This window comes from Amphiprion ocellaris, chromosome 9 (assembly GCF_022539595.1).
Source record: "Amphiprion ocellaris isolate individual 3 ecotype Okinawa chromosome 9, ASM2253959v1, whole genome shotgun sequence".
Classification (NCBI taxonomy): domain Eukaryota; kingdom Metazoa; phylum Chordata; class Actinopteri; family Pomacentridae; genus Amphiprion; species Amphiprion ocellaris.
The window spans coordinates 4,485,276-4,508,132 of NC_072774.1; the positions used below are offsets into that span (position 1 = coordinate 4,485,276).

The 22,857-nt window shown below is 36.8% G+C and overlaps 1 protein-coding gene across 2 annotated transcripts; it reads right to left on the reverse strand.

Annotated features, from left to right (window-relative positions):
* Nucleotides 1-148: 148 nt before the first annotated feature.
* On the reverse strand, nucleotides 149-22,857 carry she (Src homology 2 domain containing E). Of its 2 annotated transcripts, XM_055013852.1 has the most exons (7): nucleotides 21,941-22,857; nucleotides 21,409-21,535; nucleotides 17,894-18,148; nucleotides 17,303-17,681; nucleotides 11,922-12,041; nucleotides 8,685-8,909; nucleotides 149-669 (listed from the first exon to the last, which is right to left on the reverse strand). In XM_055013852.1, exons 1-6 carry the CDS (start codon nucleotides 22,379-22,381, stop codon nucleotides 8,711-8,713), a joined length of 1,521 nt encoding a protein of 506 aa, XP_054869827.1. In that variant the 5' UTR covers nucleotides 22,382-22,857; the 3' UTR covers nucleotides 149-669; nucleotides 8,685-8,710. The 2 variants fall into 2 exon arrangements, with proteins under 2 accessions (XP_054869827.1, XP_054869826.1); XM_055013851.1 differs by lacking the exon at nucleotides 149-669 and having other exon boundaries at nucleotides 8,630-8,909.

Consider the following 22,857-nt stretch of genomic DNA (forward strand, 5'->3'; position numbering starts at 1 on the left):
TGACATATTACTGTGACGTTTTTTGTTTTAGTTTTTTTGTTTTTTTTTTTAGCAACATATAAGAATTCGAACAATTTTAAAAGTTACTATACTTTTACTTGTGCAATGAAATTATTATTCTATGGCATTTTTTAGATGACATATTATACTCTGATGTTTTCTTGAATTACATACTATTTTGACAATATACTGCACTATGACATTTTTTGAACCACATATGATACATGACAATTTTAGGCAACATCCTATCATTTTGCGCTTTTTGAACCACATAATAATCTATGTTTTGTTTTTTTTCTTGCCAACATGCTGTACTATGAACTACAGGCCATACTATGTTATTCTTGAGTAAAGCATACTATACTTTGACATTTTCTGAACTACATCCTATACTATGGCGTTATACACAGAGTGCTTTGGTTACATGTTGATTTATAATCTAGATTTTTTTCTGTTTTGTTTTTTGACAGGATTACCACAGACCTGACTGTGAACACTGTTGACACCCACCTCAGGGAGACGCTGTCTAAGATCTCAAGGCTGCTTGGTTGTGGTCTTTCTGGCACATACTCTTCCAAGATGAGCCGGGAAGTTTAACACTGATGGAATGACACCAGGTCTAAGCTGACAAACTTCCAATTCCTCCTCAACCCATAGTCTCTGGGAAACCTACATGGAGTAAGAAAAGTAGACAGAGAAGTAATTAAGTCTGTACACAACATATTAAAAAAGAAATCATGCTAATAAATTAAGTACAAAGAACCGAATCCGCCAATATACTGGAGACCAGAGCTATTTAATTTGATAAGTATAACCTTGTTTAGTAACATTTCAATTATTTGAGAGCAGTCCTAAAGAACTGCCTGTAATCCCAATCATAAAATGGGTTTGGAGGAAGAACATAGATGGTAATCTGGATATACATGAGTTAGGCTTTATAATTACTATTGGTAGTATTGGTGGTAGTAATAGCAATGTGACTACTACTAGTACTAGTGGTGGTAGTAAACTACTGCTGCTGATCCTGGCACTGCTACTACAACTTGTAATACTATTACAAATGCTGATACTACTTCTACGACTCTAACAGCTGTTTATACTACTACTGCTGCTTGTACTTTTAGTATTACTACTACTGCTTGTACAACTATACTACAGCTACTATTAATCGTCTGGTATTTGGTTGTCAAGCTGCTAGCTCGCCTTAGCGTTTTGCTAGTGGCTAACTAGTTAGCTCTCATAGACTGGAAGCTCTCAACAACATTTCATCGTGAAAAAAGAGCCAAAAACTATTCTTACCTATGAAAAGTCATTCCAAGTTTCCTTGTCTCAATCGTACGACGTAGTGTGTAATTGTATGCAGCACAATGAGCCGGCATACTTGTTGTTTACGTTTTCACGCCGTCTACATCCACGGAATGCACTGAAACTTTGGCCCCACTAGCTTAGCCTCGCTGTAGCACGCAGCTCAAAGGGGCGTGTCCTATCTATTCATTCATATCTATGAGAACAACGATGGCTGCACATAAGGACGCCTGACGTTGATGAGCTGCGTAAATACCATTATATACAGTCTATGGTAAATACGTATGTGAATCACATCATTGGCTGCAGCAGCCAGTCACCGGTCACTCACTGACTCACATTGAAAAATAGCACAGAATGAATTGTTATATGTTTATTTTATTTACAATTTCGGTTGGATTTTTATTTGTGTGTGTGTGTGTGTGTGTGTGTGTGTGTGTGCAGCGCAGATTTTCTGTGCGCGGAGACCATGTCAGCAGTGCGCAATTGCGCACGCGCGCAGTTTAGAGGGAACAGTGGTGTAGACCACATATCTCCACCACCAGTCCAAACCCTGCCTAAAAATTAGTCTAATACAAGACCAGAACTAGTCTGAAACTAACCTACAACTCACTACTGAGGCCTGCATCGTCGCATTGTGTTCATGCGTCTTTAAAATCATTTAAGATCGACTGCAGAGACACTGAAGAAGTTGTTGATGAAATTGAACTGTGAGGAACTTCCTGAGGGACACTGGTTTATGATGTTTGCACCACTATCTCCATCTAACAGCAAAATAATGCAAACAGTGACAGTGGACATCCACTCATGTTCACTCATTGATCAATGTTGTTTTCAGCTGTGCAGAACAGATGGTAGACTTTGCTTATGGCGAATGCTATGCAAATGCCAGCGTCATGCATAGAGCAGTGAGTAATGCTGCCTCATGTATTTTCATTCATATTTATAAACTCATAAAGCAGTCTAAACAGTAACTTTCATCGTCATTCTGATCCGTTCAGCATCAGAGCTCCTGAGAAGTTTCATCAGAAAAACATGAAGATAACATGCAGCAAAGATCAGTCACCTGGTTCAATTAGACTTAAACTCATCAGTGCTGCAGGTGTGAATCGATCAGGAACCAGGGCATAAGTATGAAATGGACAAAGAACATGTAATCCTCTTACTTACGGTCATCCCGCTGGTTTGCTGCCATCTCTGGACATTTCAACAAGGCAACATCCTTCTATAAAATGTTCAAGTAACACCACAACCTGCAGACATATCACACCGTCTGTGGGATGGTCCTGTTTTCGGATAATTTGATCCCTTCTCCAAAAATGTCCACCAACTTTATCGAGTCCTTCAGGATGAGTAGGACAACATTTGGCTTTTAGTGCACTGGCTGTAGTAGTGCAGTACAGTGTTTGATACGTTTTGCACCATGTCATGGATTAGATTGGACTTTCTGGTTATGCTTTGTGTACCTTTGGATTACAATCAGCGACGTTTTTGGTTGAAATATTGTTATCTTATGTGTTGTCTATCTGCTATCCACTTCTCTCCATGCTTTACCCTCACCCCGACTGGTAGAGGCTGATGTCTGCCCTACCTAGGCCTGGTTCTGCCAGAGGATTTTCCATACATTTTGTGCACCTTTGGATTGCAATCAGTGATGTTTTTAGTTGAAATATTGCTATTTTATGCATTGTCTATCAGCTATCCATTTCCATGCTTTGCCCTCACCCTGACTGGTTGAGGCAGACATCTGCCCTCCCTGAGTCTGGTTCTGCTGGAGAATTTTCCATACGTTTTGTACACCTTTGGATTACAATCAACGGCACCTTCGGTTGAAACATTGCTATTTATGTGTTGTCTGTCTGCCATTCATTTCCATGCTTTACCCTCACCCTAACTGTTCAAGGCAGACGTCTGCCCTTTCCAGGCCTGGTTCTTCTGTAGGATTTTACATACGTTTTGTGAACCTTTGGATTCCAATCAGCGCTGTTTTCATTTGAAATATTGTTATTTTATGCATTGTCCATCTGCTATTCATTTCCATGCTTTACCCTCACCCTAACTGTTCACGGCAGACGTCTGCCCTTTCCAGGCCTGGTTCTTCTGTAGGATTTTACATACGTTTTGTGAACCTTTGGATTCCAATCAGCGCTGTTTTCATTTGAAATATTGTTATTTTATGCATTGTCCATCTGCTATTCATTTCCATGCTTTACCCTCACCCTAACTGGTTGAGGCAGACATCTGCCCTCCCTAGGCCTGGTTCTGCTGGAGTTTTTTTGTGGGCAGTCGCTTGGATTTGTTGGCTTTCTTTGTATAATATAAGATTGTGACCTCAGTAAGTGAAGTGTCCTGAGATGGCCCATGTTGGGAACTTGCTTTATATAAATAAACTGAATAGAATTTAAGCTTTTTTTTTTTTTTTTTTTTTTTTTTTTTTAAACAAGAGAGGAGTTGGTGTGAGCTCTGTGGAACAAAAGAAAGAAGCATTTGTCGTCTTAAAGCTTCCACTAAGTTTAGGATCCTACAAATCCCCCAAAAAACAGACCGACAAGCTCTTGCAGAATCATGTGTCCAGCACCGCAGGCCTCTTGTTTGTTTTGACCTAGTTTGTGATTTAATTAAGAGAGCACAGAGGACTAAACCACGGCGGATCACACGGATGGACGGAGGCCTGATAGTTTGTGGTGTCTGCTGTTGTGTAACATTGCCATTTGTGACACGCTGGGTTGCCGTTCGGCCAAGATTAGTCCTCAACCGGAAAAGCCTGGGTTCAGGCGTTAGCATCTGCCGGGCCGAAGTGTCTCTGAGGAAGACGGTATTTGCTCTGAGTCGACGCTGCACTTTGACCCTTTGAGGAGGTGAAAGCGCCGCAAAAAGTGACTTGTGCTGACCGTAAAATCGCTTTTTTCTTGATCTGTAATTAAAGTCCGGACGCGACATCCATTCACAAAGCGCTCGGGCCGTTCTGCTGCTACTATGGCTACGATTATTCATAGCCCTTTCCATATCGCAGCCTCCTCCCTCCTCGTCGCTTCCCTGCAGAGACGGCCCTACCTCACTCTAACTAATCACCATGGCAACCTGGTAATCCCTGAACAGAAAAAAAAATGTCTGTCTCACACATCACGCATGTACACATGGTTGCACACGTTCACGCTTGCAGCCACACACGCTCACACTCTTTGCAAAGGGAGTGACGCAAACCGACACACAAACCGGTGTTTACTGGTAAGAAGCATCTCACCAACAAGCTCGGATGAAGCTATTTTTTGTGTGTGTGTGTGAGAGGATTTAAATACACACCATAGGGTTTTTTTTTTTTTGCAAGAGCATGTGTGTTTGTCAGTTTTTGTTTACTACCGATGTGTGTGTCTGTAATTGATTTCACACTCAGGTCAATGGCTCTGCAGCTACAAAAGAAAAAGCCAACAGATTTGCTCTGGTTTGCTTCCCATCTCTGTTACATCGCTTTTGACTTTGGCCGCCGGCACGTCTATTAATAACGCTGCTTTTCTACCTCCCTGTTTAAAATCCACTTCATTTATTTATTCGAATAAATGTTTTACAACAACAATATACAGCTCACATTGTAGTGAAATCGGCATCCAACAACATCCAACAATTGCTTCATTCACAATAAGCAGGTACATTTCTAAGGCTTAATGCATGTAAATGGGCCTCACATTCATGTTCACTTGGACATGGAGCAGTTTTTGCTGACTGGCTGCTGTAATGTTGCACGGCTCCTCCCAGTACGCTCTCTAATCACCTGATCAATAAGGCTCTTTCTCCTGACAGACACGGCGGCTGGCAAATGAGGCCGATTTTCAGGTGGGATCGATCGGCTGATTGACACGTCAGATGGATGAGTGAATATACTCCAATCAGGCGCATCGATCCGGATGCGGCGGTGCTAAACGATGATGTCAGCAGCCTTGTATGTCGAATATCAAATTGGTTAAAGTAAATGCAGCACTTCATGCGCATCGTTTCAGGTATAACGGATCAATCAATTTGGCTCGCAGGGGTCATGAATATCGTGTGTGGAGGAAGCAACAGAGCGAGCGTACAGGCCACAAGATAAAATCAACAAGCCTACAAGAGTCGCTTGTTGATTTTATCTTGGAAACTGTCAGCACTGGAACAACGTGGTTGATGCATTTGTAGTGATACTGACCAAAGCGATACAAACACATTAATCCTCTGAACTCCAAGAAGTTTCTGGGCATCTTTGCACATTTTTCCTCACTGTGGTCCTGCACCTCTACACTACAGGCCAAAAGTTGGAAGCAACTTCAGGTTTCTGTTCACAATGTCTTCTTTAACCCTCCTGCTAGGTTCGTTTCTCAGGAACAGCAATGATGTTCGTGGGTCAGTTTGACCCGAGGCACTTTTAATCATCCAAAAATGTCAGAAAGCTCATTAATAACTCCATTACTAATCATTTCTTTCATATTTAGTGCAATGCTGTTCTTTAGCTCTCTCGGATCATGGTTCAATGGGGATAATTTGATCGTTTTTCATAAAAAATATGTTAAAACTTTTTTTATGTACATGCATACATATAAAATACAGTAGTATTACATGATATTGATTTTTTAAAATTTTTATTTTTATTTTATATTATTTAGATTTTTTTCCTTTTTCATTTAGTTGATAAATTAACACAAAACACTTCTTCTGTTCAAGGTGGGTTTGCAAATATGTGAAATGACCCATTTTAATTTAATATGTTGAGCAGAAGAAGATTCATACCAAAAACATACATTTAACAACTTTTTTCTCTTTTTCACTTAAAAAATGGGTCAATTTGACCTGAAACACAACAGGAGGGCTAAAAACCAGTATGAATTTTATGGATTTTGGGATGTATTTACTGCAGGAATCACTGATATGCACCATTTAGCTTTAGGCATACATTGATGTTACCAGACAGTTGCTAAATGTTAACAAAAGAAAAGAAGGGCTTTGTTTTAGGGTTGAGAAGATTTAAAAGAGTCACAACTTCATTGTAAAAGTGAAAAACAAATCACAGTTTGAATTATTCACTTTAGCTCTTTGGCTTTTGAGAGTTTGCAAACAAAATGTCTCTGTAAGTACCAGAGAAATGTCTAGAAAGAAACAGCTGACTAAAGAAACAAGAGTACTGATACAAATACCTGATAATTCTAGTAAAAATGTATTCTGATGAGTGACTCTTTATACAGTAATCATGTTTATTTTGTTGCAAAGTGCACCAATGAAACAATGATTTATTTATTTTTGTACATATTTGATGCTTCCAAACTTCTGGCCTGCAGTGTATGCAAACAGAACAACTAGGATTAAAGTAGAGAGAACTCAGAAATGACTTTTGCACAGCATGATACAGTCAGAATTGCATAAATCATGAAAAAAGTAGATTTAAAAAAAAAAAGAAACTGGAATCAACTTATCCAACAGTTTTCCAAGAGTCCGCACATTTTAATAAGTCTGGAATAAACATGATGCATTCACATGCTGTAGTACTTGCTCCTCTGTTTACTGTTTCTGAGCCATGCTGCATTTATTTTATGCAACAAGTTTTATTTTCCTTTTAGTCCACATTGCTGTCTCCTCTCTGCTCCGAGGCAACACTGCCTGCATTTAAGCCAAAAAGTCAGAATTAATTTTTTTGCTTTTAACAACATCTCCGTGGTGCAAACTGTTTATTTTTTGGCAGATTTTTGAACGAAAGACATAAAATGAAGGGATTTTAATGAAATACCACAATTTTAAGTTTAGATTTATTTAGTTCAAAGACAATTGGAAAGTTGAAAGCTCGATGATTCTGGCTAATAAGTGTTTTATTATATTGGCAATTTTAAAAAACATAACATGCCTTTCAAACTTGGGTTTTAGGTGGTTAAATACTTTATAATATATGATTGCATAGAATTAAACATCAGTCAGTTGTGCACAAATATTCCAAAGTTTTTTCTTCCAAAGACATTTCTCCTTTCTAACCACAATGATGCATCAAAAATTAAATAAGCCTTTAATTCATTCAAGGCCCAATGTAATTATAAACACAAGCTGCAGTTCAGCCGACTAATCACTGAATTTTTGTCATGTGATTGTCGCCCACAGTTGAGTCAGTCATGACTTTTCAATTACACAGAGGAGCGTTTTTAAACTTAGTTAAGCATGGTGCAATAGTTTATATTTTTATTCTTAATATACATATTTTTCTTTTAAATAACAGCAAATATCTGTAAAATTGCTATATTTACTTTGATTAAATACAGTAAAACTGTGATATTTTACAGTCAAACGTTATAAAAGAGCAAAGTAATATTTGTAAAAATATTCATTTTTGATGTGGACATTATTTACAGTTTTGGCCTGTTTTTATTGTTGTAGTTTTTTAGGGTTAACATGTAATTTATTACTTTTTGTGTTATATTTTCTTTGACAGGAAAAATCTGTAAAATGACAGGTAAACAATTATTTACCATTTTTCGCCTGTGTTTATGGGTTAACATGTACATTTTTATTTTTTGTGATTTTTACTATTTATTACTTTTAAATTAACAAAACAAGGGAAATGTAAATTAACAGCAAAACAATTATTTACCATTTTTTAGTTCTTAGTGTGAATATTTTTTCTTTCAAATAATAGCAAACAACTGTAAAACAATTATCATATTTGTTAAATATACAATTTTTTTTTTATGTGAACAATATTTACAGTTTTGGCCAATTTTTTAGGGAAAAAATGCAAATTAATTCCTTTTTTCTGTGATTTTCTTTGTAATTATGTATAATACAACAAAATATGGAACATCTGTGAAATTACAGCAAATTGTTTAAAAAAAGCACTGCTAAAAAGTGGATTGAAATAAACAGTTAATATTTCGTGAACTTTTTTTTAAAAAAAAAGACACGTAGAATAAATTGATGTTGATTAAATATCACATTTTAAGGTTATATTGTTTTATTTTTCCCTACTGAACTACACATCATACATGATTAGCTTGAAGGCAGTCAGAAAGCCTGAAATACGTAATTTTTTTCAGTTTTGACAATTTCCATCTATGATAAAAGGTGTAATTTTGGCAATTTTTTTTTAGAATTCTAACATGCTTTTTAAACCCACTGGGAGGCGTTGGGGTTCAGAGGGTTAATGTAGTACATGAGACAGTACAAAGCAGCAGATCTCTGAGTGTGTGTGTATATATATATATATATATATATATATATATATATATATATATATATATATATATATATATATATATATACATATATATATGTATGTATGTATACATATATATATATATATATATATATATATACATATATGTATACATATATATATACACGTGTTAAAAGTTCATGTGTGCGCATTCGTGTCATACATGTCTCAGCTGCGTGTTTGTGTCCTTCATGTTCGCTGTGGCCGGGACACGGGATGCTGCAGCGTCATGTGTTCGGCTCCGGTGAAGGGAAGTCTGTGGAAGCAGTAGTGATGGACCAGCTCAGGGATGCTGGAGAAGACGCAGCTGCTCTGGTCCAGCGTGTAGACCAAGCCCTTACTGCTCTTAGTCTGGGCCACGATAATGTGCACGCAGCTCTGACTGGTCCTAATGAAGCAGAACAGAGAGAGAAAACATAAAATATATACGATGTCAAAACTGTCAGAAACTTAGGACTTCAACTGACGAGTACTTTCACTGCTGAATAATGTGTAGCTTGTTTGCCCAAATATGGTCAGTTTACTGTCATAGATACCAGAAATTATTCACATTTAAGAAACTGAAATCAGAGAATTTATGCCTCTTTTTCTTAAAAAAATTACTCAGACAAATCGAGTATCAAAATAGTTGCCTCGATCAATCAATTGATTCATCTTTGCAGCTGTGGTGCACACAGAGGTTGAAGACAGCGTCGTACATTAAAATCTTCCCGTAAAGAAAAACACTTCTGTTTGCACTTAAATGGAATCTGGGTGAAAATTTAGATTTATTTAAGTTTATTTTTGACCTTTAAGTTTTGTTTACAAACTAAGATTCTCAGTTTACTGTCAGAGAACAGGAAAGAAACTAGATATTATGCCAAATATTCACATTAAAGATCAGAGAATTTCGACTTTTTTGTCTTAAAAAATGGCTTAAATCAATCATCAGAGTAGTTGCTGATTAATAGTTGACAACTAACTGATTAGTCGGTTAATTGTTGCAGCTTTATTCAGAAAAAGATTTCACTGCTATTACAGGTCATTTGCAGAGAAGCCCCTTGTTGCTGTATTACAGTTTTAGAATTTACATAAATCAACTGCTGCAACTAAATAATGATTTACAAATCTGCATGCTATATTTGACACAAAATCAATATTCATTTTGAGTTAAAGGTTAAAAATGACAATTTCCCAACTAAATGAGATGTCTTGTTTTGTTAAATCAACTTACCAAAACCGGCTGCAACTAAAGATTATTTGACATTTTTGATCATTTTCCTGGCTTATCAATCGGTTGTTTGCTCCATAAAGTGTCAGAAAATGATGAAAAATGTCGTGTTTTGTCCAAATATATTCAGTTTAGCGTCATAGGAGAGGAAAAAACCCCAGAAAATATTCACATTTAAGAAGCTGCCATCAGAGAATTTGGACTTTTATTTTGTTAATAAAAATGACTCAAATTGATTGATCAATTATCAGAATAGCTGGTGGTTTATCTTGTAGGTGATGACTAATCAATAAAAGCTCTGCAGAGGAGACGAGGATCCTGCAGGAAGACGAGAGCAGATGTTGAATAATGAAAACATTATCGCTCAACAAATGAGGCTGTGAGTTCAGCGGACGTGTAAACGGGGTTAATGACGTGGACTCTCAAATGAACGAGCAGCTACAACTAATGTGCACTCGGCCGCGAGAACACAGGCAGGATTTCAGCCGTGATCCTGGAGAACCTGTTTCTGGCACAGAAGTGTCCACGGATGACACACTTTCTCCTGCAGTAACACCTCGGAGGCAGCCGCTACAGACGGCAGATAGTTCAGTCCTCGGTAAAACCTCGAAAACAGCCAAAAACCAGTGACAGAAGGAAGTGAGAACGTCTATGTTTAGGTTTTCACAGTATAACATGAGATAAATGTGAGATAAACAATGCACTGTTTTAAAATAAACAAACAAAAAAAAGCAAGGGTGCCAGAAAAAATAGGTCAAAAAACTGTGAAAATAATGGCAAATATCTGTAAAATAATTACATTTTTTTAAAACTAATTTCAATAGTAAATCTGTGTAATTATATGATCCTACATTGGAAAAGAGCAACTTAATATTTATTAAAAAAAATACATATTTTTGACAGGGACATTATTTACAGGGTTGACCTGTTTTTTTTTCAGTCAACGTGTAAAACATTAAAAAAAAACTGTGACATTACTAATTATTTTCTGTAACAAAATAGAAAAAAACACAGAAAAACAGACAGAAATTTACATTTTTAATATGCATAATTTTCTGTCAAATAACAGCAAATATTTGTAAAAAAAATCTGTATTTTTATTATTTAAATACAGTAAAATTTTGATGTTTTACAGTCAAATGTCAAAAACGAACAAATTATTTGTGGAAAAAATATATATATTTGTTGTGGACGTTATTTACAGTTTTGGTCTGTTCTTTTTTCAACAGTCAACATTTAAAATAATAGATTTTTTTCTGTGATGTTACTAATTATTATTAAATAGAAAATAACATGTAAAAATATATTTACCATTTTTAATAAGAATAATTTTCCTTTCAAATAGCTGAAAATATCTGTAAAATTTATAGATTTTTCTGATTTAAATACAGTAAAACAAAGTAAAAATATTTTTCAGTATAATGCTGCAAAAGACCAAATTAATATTTGTAATTAATCTATCTATCTATCTATCTATCTATCTATCTATCTATCTATCTATCTATCTATCTATCTATCTATCTATCTATCTATCTATCTATCTATCTATCTATCTATCTATCTATCTATCTATCTATCTATCTATCTATCTATCTATATAGTGAAACACAATTTTGATTTTTTATTTAAATACAGTAAAAGAGCGATATTTTATGTTCAGATATTGTGAAAGAACAAATTAACATTTGTAAAAAAAAATACAGATTTTTGATACAGACATTATTTACAGTTTTAACTGTTTTTTCCCCCCAACCATCAACATGTAAAATAAAAAATATTTTCTGTGATGTTACTAATTATTATTTGTAACAAAACAGGAAAAATCTGTAAAATAACAGGTAAAAATATACTTATCATTTTTAAAAATTAAAATCTAAAATGTATATCTTTATGTATATATGTATATGTATGTTATACATTTTCAGTGATTTTAAAACAAGGAAAATTTGTAAAATAACAATAAATTGTTCAAATAATTAGAGTCTAAAACTGCTTAAAACTTTTTTTTTTTTTTTTTTACAGTGGGTCTAAATACACACATAGACACGTATATACCACAATTAGATAAAAACACTGTCATGACTCTAGCTCAGGTGAAGACAAACTAGTGGTGCAGAAAAAAAGCAACGCTGGGTAAATCAGCTCTCTATATAATTGTGTCAAACGCTGCATTGTGTTTTGTGCACTCACTTGAGAGCGATGGAGTATTTGCTGGTTCCTGATTCGCTGTCTCGCACCAGGAAGCTGGCTTCCCTGCAGCGCTGCAGCTGAGCCTCGGCCTGCTGCCGACTCACGCTGCCGTGGTACCAGCTTGGAGAGGTGATGGAGGAGAGGGATGCAGAGACAGACAGAGGATCACTGACATGCAGCGGAGTGACATATGGAGCTCAGTCACATGTCAAGTTAATGATACGTCAGAGAGAGACGACTAACTACAGTCACTGAAAATTACACTGACGCTTCTATTCTGCAGCCAGCAACTTAAGAGGTAAATAAACCCAACAAACAGTCAGGTGGCCTGACAGTGGCTGCAGGCAGCAGCCAGATATAAACAGACTGCATGAGGCAAAGCGAAGCGCTCCGAGGCAAAGCACACTGACATTCAACTGCAGCATGAGAGCAGCTAGCATGTTCTTCATCTGAACACACAAAGGCCCAGGCTTCATAAGGTGCACTGCAAAAACTCTAAATCTTACCAAGTCCATTTGTCTTATTTTTAGCCAAAATGTCTCATCCCACTTGATTTAAGATAAATTCACTTAACAAGTGACATTTCAGCAGATGGAGGGACTTGTTCTAAGACAATGCATCTTAAATTTCTTGTTAAGTCAAACAATCTTGAAATTATCTTGTTTTGAGTTGAATTTTGCAAGAAAACTCAAAATAAGTTTAACCCTCGTGTCGTCCTGCGGGTCAAAATTAACCCATTTTAAAGTTTGAAAATGTGGGGAAAAAAATATTTTCACAGTGAAACTTCTAATGTCCACATTTTCAACATTTTTGGGAAATCTTTGAACATTTTTTGGTGGAAAAAAAGAAATGTTAAAAATGTTTCTAAAGAACATTCAGAAAAAAATCAACCAAAATCCAGTGAATTTCGCTGGATTTTGGTTGATTTTTTTCTGAATGTTCTTAACAAAATATTAGAAGTTTTACTGATACATATGTAATCACTTTAGATATTTTTAGGATTTTTTTGGAAGATTTTTATTCATTTTTTGAAAATATTTACAAGAATTTTCTTGCCAAATTTGTTGTTGTTGGTTTTTTTGTTTTGGTTTTTTTTTTTTTTTTTTTTTTTAAATAAAATTTTTAAGGGAAATTTTTCAGGAATTATTGGAATTTTCTTCCTGAAGGTTTTGCAAATTTTCAGAAATTTGGGGAAATTTTTTGCTGAATTTTTAAATTTTTTTCAGACAAGGAAACAATATTTTTTGGTGCCTGTAAATGAAGACAACAGGAGGATTAATACATCTCAAACTAGAAAGTTACATGAAAGCAAAAATCTAACTTTTAGCATGTCTAGCTTATTTTAAGACACCTAAGCTTGACAATCCTGGTAAAATGTAGCTTAAAATTAGTTTTCCCAGCTAATTTTAAGATCTCAATATTCTAAATATCATATCTTATTTCAAGAAATCTTACCAATACATTTTTCACTTGTTCTATTGGCAGATTTTTTTTTTTTTTTTTTAAACTTATTTCAAGGTAAGAGTTTCTTGAAATAAGTTTTTTTTTCTTGTTTTGGGAGGGGCATTTTTTCTGGTGTGAGCGACGACAGTTTACAATTTAAAATGAGCCTTTACTGTCTTTTCAGTCACCTCCAGGTCGCAGCCTTCATCCACAATTTATGCTCGGCGCCTCGTCAGGAGGCTCAGCTGCCGGTAACAAAAACCCAGTTTCACTTGTGTAATAAATTAAAAGTTAAAATTAGGTCAACTGCTCTGGACTGGAGGGTTTGACACTGTGAGGCAAAGATTGCTTTGTCAGACTGGATGGTTAGATGAATAAAATGCAACACAAATGACTTCATAGAACAAAATAAAACAAAAAAAACCCCCATAAACATTACGTTCTAAATAAATGACTTAATAAAAACAGTGAGTGCCACACTACAGATGATAAAAAAGAGAAAGTCAAAAATTTAGATAAGGAAACTAAGAAAATAATAGAAAGGTGAAGTGTCAAAAGACAGATAAAATGGGCTAAAGTGCATGTATAAAAAAGTAAATTAATCTGCTAAACAATTTAAAAAACAGAATAAATCAAATACATTTGATTAAATTGCAAAAATTACACCATTTATCAGAGCCAGAAACTGTAAAAACAGAAAAAAACATTGGATTTCCAGCTTTCTAACAGACCTTGAACTAATCATGTCAAAAATATATTTACCATTTTTAATAAACATAATTTTTCTGCGAAAATGTAGAAATATTTTACAGTAAAATGTTGCAAAATAAATCTAAAAAATAAATTTACTATTTTTAAAAAACATAATTTTTCTTTAAAATAACTGTAAATATCTGCAAAATTTATATATTTTTCTGACTTAAATTTAGACAGATAAAACTGACTAAAGTGTACGAATAAATAGACAAACAAATCTGCAAAGTATTTTTTTAAAGTATAAATCAAATAAAATTAATCAAATAACAGTGCATGTTATTTTTTTTTGAAAATGCTAAAATTACACAATTTATCAGAAATAAAACCTGTAAAAACAGAAAAATATATTAGATTTTCATCTTTCGGACTGTCCTTGAACTAACCATGCGTGACATGGTTCCATTGGAAAAATTAATCATATTTAAGCTTAAAATCAGACTTTTTCATCAAAATCATTTTTTCTACATGTCTCATTTAAAAATTAGCTGAACAGAAACCGATTACAATAATCAGCTTTGGTTAAAAAAAAAAACTAAAAATTCTGCACCTCTTCCTACAACCAAAAAGCCATTATTGACTCAGCTGTGACCAACAGTCATGTGAAAAAAATTCAGGGACTTTTAGGATGAACTGCAGGCAGTGTTTACACAGCGGGACCAGAAATGTGACTTTTTTTTGTCTGTTTTTATGATTTCTGGCATCATAACTGTGTCAAACTGCACAGAAGACATTTCTGAGTTCTGTGTCCTTCTATCATGGTTGTGCTGCTTTTATAAAGGTGCAGGATTTTATATTATAGTAAAAAAAAAAAAAAAAAAAAAAAAACAGAGGACAAACGCACAGAAAGGGTTAAAACTCAAACAAAAAACCCCAGAAAAAACATCCTCGCAAGGTGAAACTGATTTTCAGCCAAACCTGAGGAGGGCGCTGTTTGACAGTGGGGTAAAGAAAGAGTAAAAAAGCTTTTACTTAAAGCAGAGCATAGCGGCACAGTGAGCAGATAAGAAGTACACTTTACTCTGCAGAGTTTATTGAGACAAACCGAACGTCTCTTCTCATCTGTTTAATTCCTTCCGTTCATTAATCGTGGTCAGGGTGGCTGCAGTGGGTGATGGAGTCTTTCCCAGCATCAGGGAGGTGAAACCGGGTCAGAAGACTAATTTATAAACAGAAAGAAGCTGAGTTTGGGATTTAAACATGTTTACTGCGGCTTAATTATTTAAATTGATCAAACAAGTTGTTATTTATATGAAGTGTGACAGTAATTTGTTGGTATTTTCTAGTCTAATCAGCCTTATATGGTGATTTTTAGAGGATTTTCTGTTGGATTATTTGTTGTTTCCGTTGCTGTGGCACCTGTTTGCTTTTTAATAATGCATCTCCAGCGTCTCAGATTGAACTTTTTGTGATCAGATGACGGACGGCGGCTCGTTTTTCCTCTCATTTCTCGCTCTAAACTTTGTCCTGCAAAGTTTGGGAGTTTTATTTCAACACTTGTGTTCCTTTCAGGGGGGTTTTCAGGGTCAATACCAAAATCAGTGATTAATAATCAAGATCAATAACCTTGATAATCAAAAAATATTCAGCATCATATAGATAAAAAAAAGTACATTTTCATTGAGTTTCTGAGTCTACAGTTCCTTTGTATTAAAAAAATAACTTCAAGTAAATATAAGCCATTTTAATATAGGTGTCAACTGATATGGGAGTTTCAAGGCAGCTAATATTATTGATTATTATTAATCAATGAGACCAATAATCAATATTTTTACTATAAATGAAAGTCTTAGTATCTAAATTTAGCCAAACTTTGCTGAAATGCGTCTGTTTATTTATGTTTTACATGATTAATTCTAAGCAATTTTTAAATATTTATCCTTCAGTTCTGATTGGTTATTATCAGTGGCATGTAACCAATCAGAGAGAGACATTTCTGCAAGTAGTGCATATTTAAATTTATTTATTTTAAATAATTTGGTAAAAATAATGAGACCAGTGCCTTGTTTTCTGTCATTTACTCCAATTCAAACATCTTACATGAAGTTTTTTTTGTCATTTTTTTAAATTGGAAAACACTTATATTGCAATATTTTATGTTTCTGTGATATACTATATATTGCAATATAAAAAAAGTACTTTTTACAGCATGTTGGCTTTACAGGATGCTGCAAATGAACTCTCGATGCGTCAACTAGTCGAGCAGCAGAAATTAATTGATGGTGAGGCTGCGTGATGTTAAACAAAACTGACATTGTGATGTTTGTGTATCTGCGACGTGAAGAAAATAGAGGAAAACTAATCTGAACAACTCTGTCAGGAAAGAATGAATCATTCTAGCATGACAGGGGTGATTTTTGATGAAAAATTTTTTAAAATAGTTGTGAAAAAAATCTTTTAAAAGCCATTTTTAAAGTGGTGTAACTCCGGCAAAGACATTAGAAATAGATTCTTTGTATTGGTTGGCTTTCAGATGTGGCATTGCACACTTTTGTGGTGCTGATTTAAAGACACTAACTGAAATAAAAATTTGCTTTTGGTTCCTTTCTGTATCTGAAATATTTCTAGGGGACTTAGTTCTTTCCGCGACCAAATCTTTCTCTGTTTTTTTGGTCTTTTTTGCTCATTTTTCTGTGCGCACGTGGAGCCTGCCTGTCAACAAACTGTGTTTTTAACCCTCGTGTCGTCCTGCAGGTCAAAGCGAATGTCGCTGGATTTTGGTTGATTTTTTTGTGTGAATGTTCTTAAGAGAATATTAGAAGTTTTACTGATATAAATGTAATCACTTTAGATATGTTTGGGATTTTTTTTGGAAGATTTTTCTCATTTTTTGAAAATATTTACAAGAATTTTCTTGCCAAATCTGGGATTTTTTTTTTAAATAAAACTTTTAAGGGAAACTTTTCAGGAATTATTGGAATTTTCTTCCTGAAGGTTTTGCAAATTTTCAGAAATTTGGGGAAATTTTTTGCTGAATTTTTAAATTTTTTTCAGACAAGAAATTTTTTGGTGCCTGTAAATGAGGACAACAGGAGGGTTAAATGAAAAACCTCATTTTAACCAAGAAGCCTTAAATCAGACAGATTTCTTTTGCAGATTTGTGATTGAAAATGAAAACCGTGCAAGTTTCCTTCCTATATCAAGCGGCTAAAAAAGTGATGTTTCACTGAACGTCTTCTTCTTACCTTTGCTTCTCCAGCTGCAGACTCGGATCCACTTTGGCCGTCTCCCCGTCCATCGGGGCAGCGGGGGACGTGGGGGACGGAGGGGAGAGTTTGTTAGGGCTGGAGGAGGGTGAGAGGGGTGAGAGCTTCAGGGTGGGGAAGGAAGGAGGCGACGGGGTGAGGGGGGAGAGTTTAAGAATGGGAGAGGACGGAAAGGAGGATGAGGAGGAGGAGGACGAGGGAGAGGCAGGGATAAGGGATCTGGGGCTCCAGTTCTTCTGCCTCAGGCTCTGCTGCTGCTGGTTCTGGTTCTGGTTCTGGTTCTGCTGCTGCTGGTTCTGCTGCTGCCGGACGGACGTGGAACCGTTCTCCTTGCTGTGAGAACAATCCTCAAACTGAGCTGGTGGAAGCAGGACAGACAACAATATGAAACCCCTTCACAATAAAAGCCCTATCAAAGCAGAGGCTGTGGAAATTCATTCACGACGACTGTTTTGTTTCCTCTCTAAAGCAAACACAAAGCTGTTGTGGTGTGCGCTGTGCAAATCCAACTCGCCGCATCCTTCCTCCACGCCCTGAACCCTCCGCCCTTCCCATCATGCCTCTCTGTACCTGACAGCGCTCTCACGATGTCCTCCTTCCTCCACTCCCAGGGCAGCTCGTACTCGCCGGCCGGACGGACGTCGGACTCGGGTCGTGTGACGGGGATCCACACCCCGTCGGCGTCGCCCTGCAGGCCGCCTTCGTACGGCGTGTCGTAGATGTTGGGGGGCGTCGGCGTCCCCTCCTCGACCTTCCCTTGTTTCTGGCCTCGGTCCAGCAGGACACAAACTTTCAGGAGGTCTTTGGAGCCTCGCCGGCGAACCTCTGCAGCAGAACGGACACAAAAATATGAAATACACTATTACTGAAATGTCCAATCACCTCACAGAAACTGCATTGTTTCAAAGTTAAAAAGTAGGTATTTATTCTTCTATAAAATGAAAAACTAACAGTTTAGATTCACTGTTTTAAAAATACAGGCCCACAGAAGGAGTTCTATTCAATAACTGAGAACTACGTCTTAGCTTTAGTCCAGTTATACAAAGGATACTTCTTATGTTTCCAAGTATATGCTTTATTTTAAAAATATGATGTCATTTTTCATTGGTGCTGTTCAATTAGTTTCTGGAAAATGTCTAATTGATGATTCTATGCATTGATTGTAAATTTTATAGCAGTAGAAATTAGTGAGTCTTGTTTCTGCGAAATGTCTAATTGCTGATTTTAATTTTACCTATAATTAGACATTTCATTGAAACAAATTCAACAACAAAAACAACAAAATGACTTAGTTTTGCTACAAGGCATGTATTTGGAAATGTAATAAGAATCCTTTGTATATTTTGCATAAAAAAAGTATTGGAAGAAGTAAAGAATACTTCAGTGGAGATTAATAGGATGAATCAGGGCAGATGCTGAGATGTAGTTTTCTCTAAACTGTTAATTTTTCATTTGATATATGAGCAAATACCTGCTGTCAAGCTTAAAAATTATCTAATTACTCTAACATTTGACTTTTTATATGATATTGTCAGATATTGTCAATAGTCAGGACTACAACAGTGAATGCATAGTCCTGACAGTGAAGCACGGAGGTGGAAGTATGATGATATGGAGCTGCTGGAGAGCAAAAGGTGCTTCACTGTCAGGACTATGCATCCACTGTGGTAGTCCTGGTCAGGTTCACACCAAACATCTGGACTCCATCTGAGCCCAACTCATTTATCTTCATCTGACCAAAGAATGTTCTCCCAACATTCACCAGTCTTCTTTTCATGATATTTAGCAAAGTTTAACCTTGTAATTTTGTGTTGAAGAGTAAGCAATGATGTTTTTCTTGGCATACATGTATAGAAGTTGATGTTCTAAAGTGTCCTTCAAACTGTCTGAGCTTCACAGAAACTCTGATTTTCATTGATAACTCCTGTGCAAAGCCATGTTTACTAATTTTCATTTAAACTTTCAGAGGTTCCAGGGTGACCACTGATGTAACACGACTCAGGTTAGATAATAGAGACTTGAGGGCCTCCTGAAGAATGGAGTCACTGTGAGAAGAAGAAATGTAGAGTTTCTAATATGGTCAAGACCCTTTCTGTAGCTTTAAATTGAGAAAAATCCTCATGATGAACCAATGGGCCATGGAATTAAGTTACCAGTGACCTGACAAAGTGCGAGTTTTATTATTTAAGTTAAGAAGAGTAACAGCAGGTTTTCAGCAACATTGTGCAGTCGGACACCAAGACTTTTGATTTGGTGGAAGTTTACAATAAAAAGGATCCAAACCCAAGTTTTCATCCACATAAGGGTTAAACATTTGAAACCTGTCCATCAGCTGAAGCTATGCTTAATTAACTCTGTTTTTCACTTTAGTGCACAGATGAACAGCTGCTCCTGGGTCTGTAAAGCCTCCCTGTTCTGACTGTATTAATGAACTCTGCCACTCCACTGCTGCACTGTTTGCATATTTAATCTGTCCGAACATTGTGTGCTTTTTTTCTACATTTTGGGGAATTTTGTTCGCCGTGTTCTTCGGCCGTCCGACAGGTAGCCTCCGTGTCTGCACTATTGTGTGACCAAACAATGGAGTTAAAGGAAGAAAAGGTCAACACAGCCGCTGATTGGCTGGCTGACCGGGGCTACTTCCTGACTGCTGGGAAGTGATTGGGTGAGACTGAGGGGGAAGCAGGGGGGAGCTGTAGGTTTTTGGGGAGGGGGGGTCGTTCTTGTCACACATAAGGGACCATAAAATATTAGGAGCGTGTTGAGTGTGTGCGGGGGCCACTGCAGGGCCAACGTCCTATCAGGAGGACGGGGCAAAGGAAACAGAGGCAGGAGACAGGAAGCTGGAAGAGGAAGCTGCACCCATTGTCCCTGCACAACAGGGTTGCTATGGCGACCGCCAGCGGGGAGGGAAGTCAGCGGAGAGATCGTGGGTCCAGCTTGGATCTTTAAACCTATAATTTAGCGAGAACATCCTGAGAAACTCAGCTGAGACGTGCAGCAAGCGTTCCCTGACTTGAGCTGATTAGGAATGATGCACAAAGTGTGTTGAGAGGTTTATAAGTTCAGTTGTGTGGTCGGAAAACTATTTCTCTCAAATGATGGTAGTGGTAGAGCTGTAATACACTGTAAAAACTGTTAAAACAGCAACGACACCAAAAAAAACCCTCTAATGTTCTGGCAGCTGGGGCACAAAGTAATTTTACATTATAAAAATACATTTTCTAGCCTTAATTTACTGAAGATTATGTCTATTTTTAAGCTTTTTTTATGATAATCTTTTTATATCAAAAAACACATTTATGAAATAAAATGTTTGTATTTATTTGATGTCACAGGTTTTTAATGTTATTTTACATTAGAAGTGTAAATTCACAGTCTGTTTTTTAGAAACGACAATTCTAAAACTTGCATTTTGAGAGACTGTCACTTCTTATAGACATTACATACTGATTAAAAGAGATTTATTCAACATTTTTGTTGCGCAAACTTTTGTAATTACACAAGATATCTGTTATTTAACAAACACCAATGTAAAACTACACAACTAGCACTTATTTTTACAAAAGCTATCATGTGTTTGCTGTCATATTTTGCTAATTGTAGCAGCATATTCCACTATTAAATTAAATTTAACAGTTTAATCTCATAATTTCAATGTTATTGTTATTTAACAACAGGTTTTTCATGTTGTTTTAAATTAGAGATGTACATTGAAAGTCTATTTTTGTAATTTTTTAATAACATTTTTATGTATTTCAAAAAGTATGGTTTCAAATCTGTTAGATAAAGAGGAAAAACTCTGCAAAATTGCAGCTTTTTTTAACAGTGTAGTCAAAGTCACTCTTGGAACTCTATTTTGTCTGCATTCCAAATTCAGTGATTCTTTACTTACTTTTTAAAAGTATGTTGCTTTCCAGTAAGTACAGGAATTGACTTTTACTGCAAGAATCTGCAGTTTAAGTTTGCTTTTAACATATTTTCCCTTCAAGAGTCAACCTCTGAGGAAACAGTTTAATGCTCTGGAAAGCAGAGAGGTTTGATACTCGTGCGGTGGGATGTCATCTTCGTGACCCTGAGCTCACCTGTGATGATGACCTGGGCGTCATAAGGCTCCATGTAGCCGTCATTCATCCCGGCCCTCTCAGCCTCCCTCTGCTCCTTGGTTTTCTCTGCATCAAAAGGATCTGCATAGTCCTCCAGGATGATCAGCTGGGAAAAAGAGTAGAAAAAGACACAATACTGACGTTAACTGTACCTGGAGACAACAGAGCAGACAGGCAGGGAGGGATCTGTGTGTGGTGTCCATGACTGAGTGACAAGCAATGGAAGGACCAGCGGAAATACTTGTGCAAAGAGGTCAGTGCATTGTGTTTGCCTGTTTGATGTGACACAATGTAGTGAAACTGCATTGTGTTCTTTAGAGACCGATGGAAACTCAATATGGGGCTTAGCACTGAGGTGGGGAGAGAAAACACGAAGGAAAGAACTGATCTCAAGCACACAAAGAAGCTGTTTTTGGCTAAAATATGTTAGCTTTTAATCAGAATGCTGCTATTTTTCCCTTCTCAGTGTCTAAAATAAACAGGAGAAGCTTGGTGCGTTTTAGTTACTCACTGTTGTTTTTATGTCTGGCTTCCCCTTCTCGTTCTCCGGCAGCTTCTGCTCAGTTATCCCGTTCAGTTTGGGGGTCTTCTCCTGTTTGTCCACTTTGATCATCCTGCTGATGTACGCCTGCGCCAGACTGGAGGTCCTGACCTGCCGGTTCTCGTCTGGCGCCTCGATCTTGGAGTTCTTGCGACCTTTTCCAGGTGCCAGACTGTCCCACATCGTCCCACCTGAGCCGGTGTTGTTGCGACCCAATTCTGTAGCTGAATTTTTCCTATTTCTCAGAGCCAATAAGCCCCCAACTCCTCCATCTTTACGCTGATTTCCTTTCAGGCTGTCTCGAGAGAACGAAGGTTTGGGTCGAGTTTGCGGACCAGATTCGGAGGCCGAGCGGACTCTTTCATTTCCGTTCTTCAGATTAATGGGAAAATCTCTGAACCACTTCGCCATGACTGCTGATATTCTCACAGACTCTAAAAGTGAACCAATCTGTGGACTTTTACACTTTCTTGCATTCGACGCCCTCTGGAACTAACTTTGATCCGTGCGTAAAAGCTCCAACTTTACGCACGACGATTTGGCTCACCCCTCGGTTGAAATAACTCTGGCACGCACGAATATTTGATTAATCAGATGATTAATCAAATCAAACAGAGCCCAATCTATGACACTGTGCTGACTCCTGTCGTCTGAAGCTCCCTGACAATCGGATAACTTCTGCTGCGTCTTGGAGATCATTGGCCGGCGGCTGTCTGTTGCGCTCACCCTGCACCTGCGCTCACAACTTGCTATCCCTGCAGTTTGAAGAGTAGCTTCTGCAGAGCGTACACTCGGAAGAACTGGAAGTTTTTCTTTGAACCCAGTAAAGATCCCATTCCCGGAGCGTGCGGTGGTGCGTCCAGTCTGTCGACCAGGCGAAGTGAGGA

What these genes read in the sequence shown, in the direction of transcription:
- she (XM_055013852.1), bottom strand. Translation starts at nt 22,381, where the DNA reads ATGGCGAAGTGGTTCAGAGATTTTCCCATTAATCTGAAGAACGGAAAT. An exon ending in CGCCCAGGTCATCATCACAG is followed by an intron (nt 18,149 to 21,408) that starts GTGAGCTCAGGG and finishes GTTCTGCTGCAG; the next exon opens with AGGTTCGCCGGCGAGGCTCC. An exon ending in CATCGTGAGAGCGCTGTCAG is followed by an intron (nt 17,682 to 17,893) that starts GTACAGAGAGGC and finishes TGCTTCCACCAG; the next exon opens with CTCAGTTTGAGGATTGTTCT.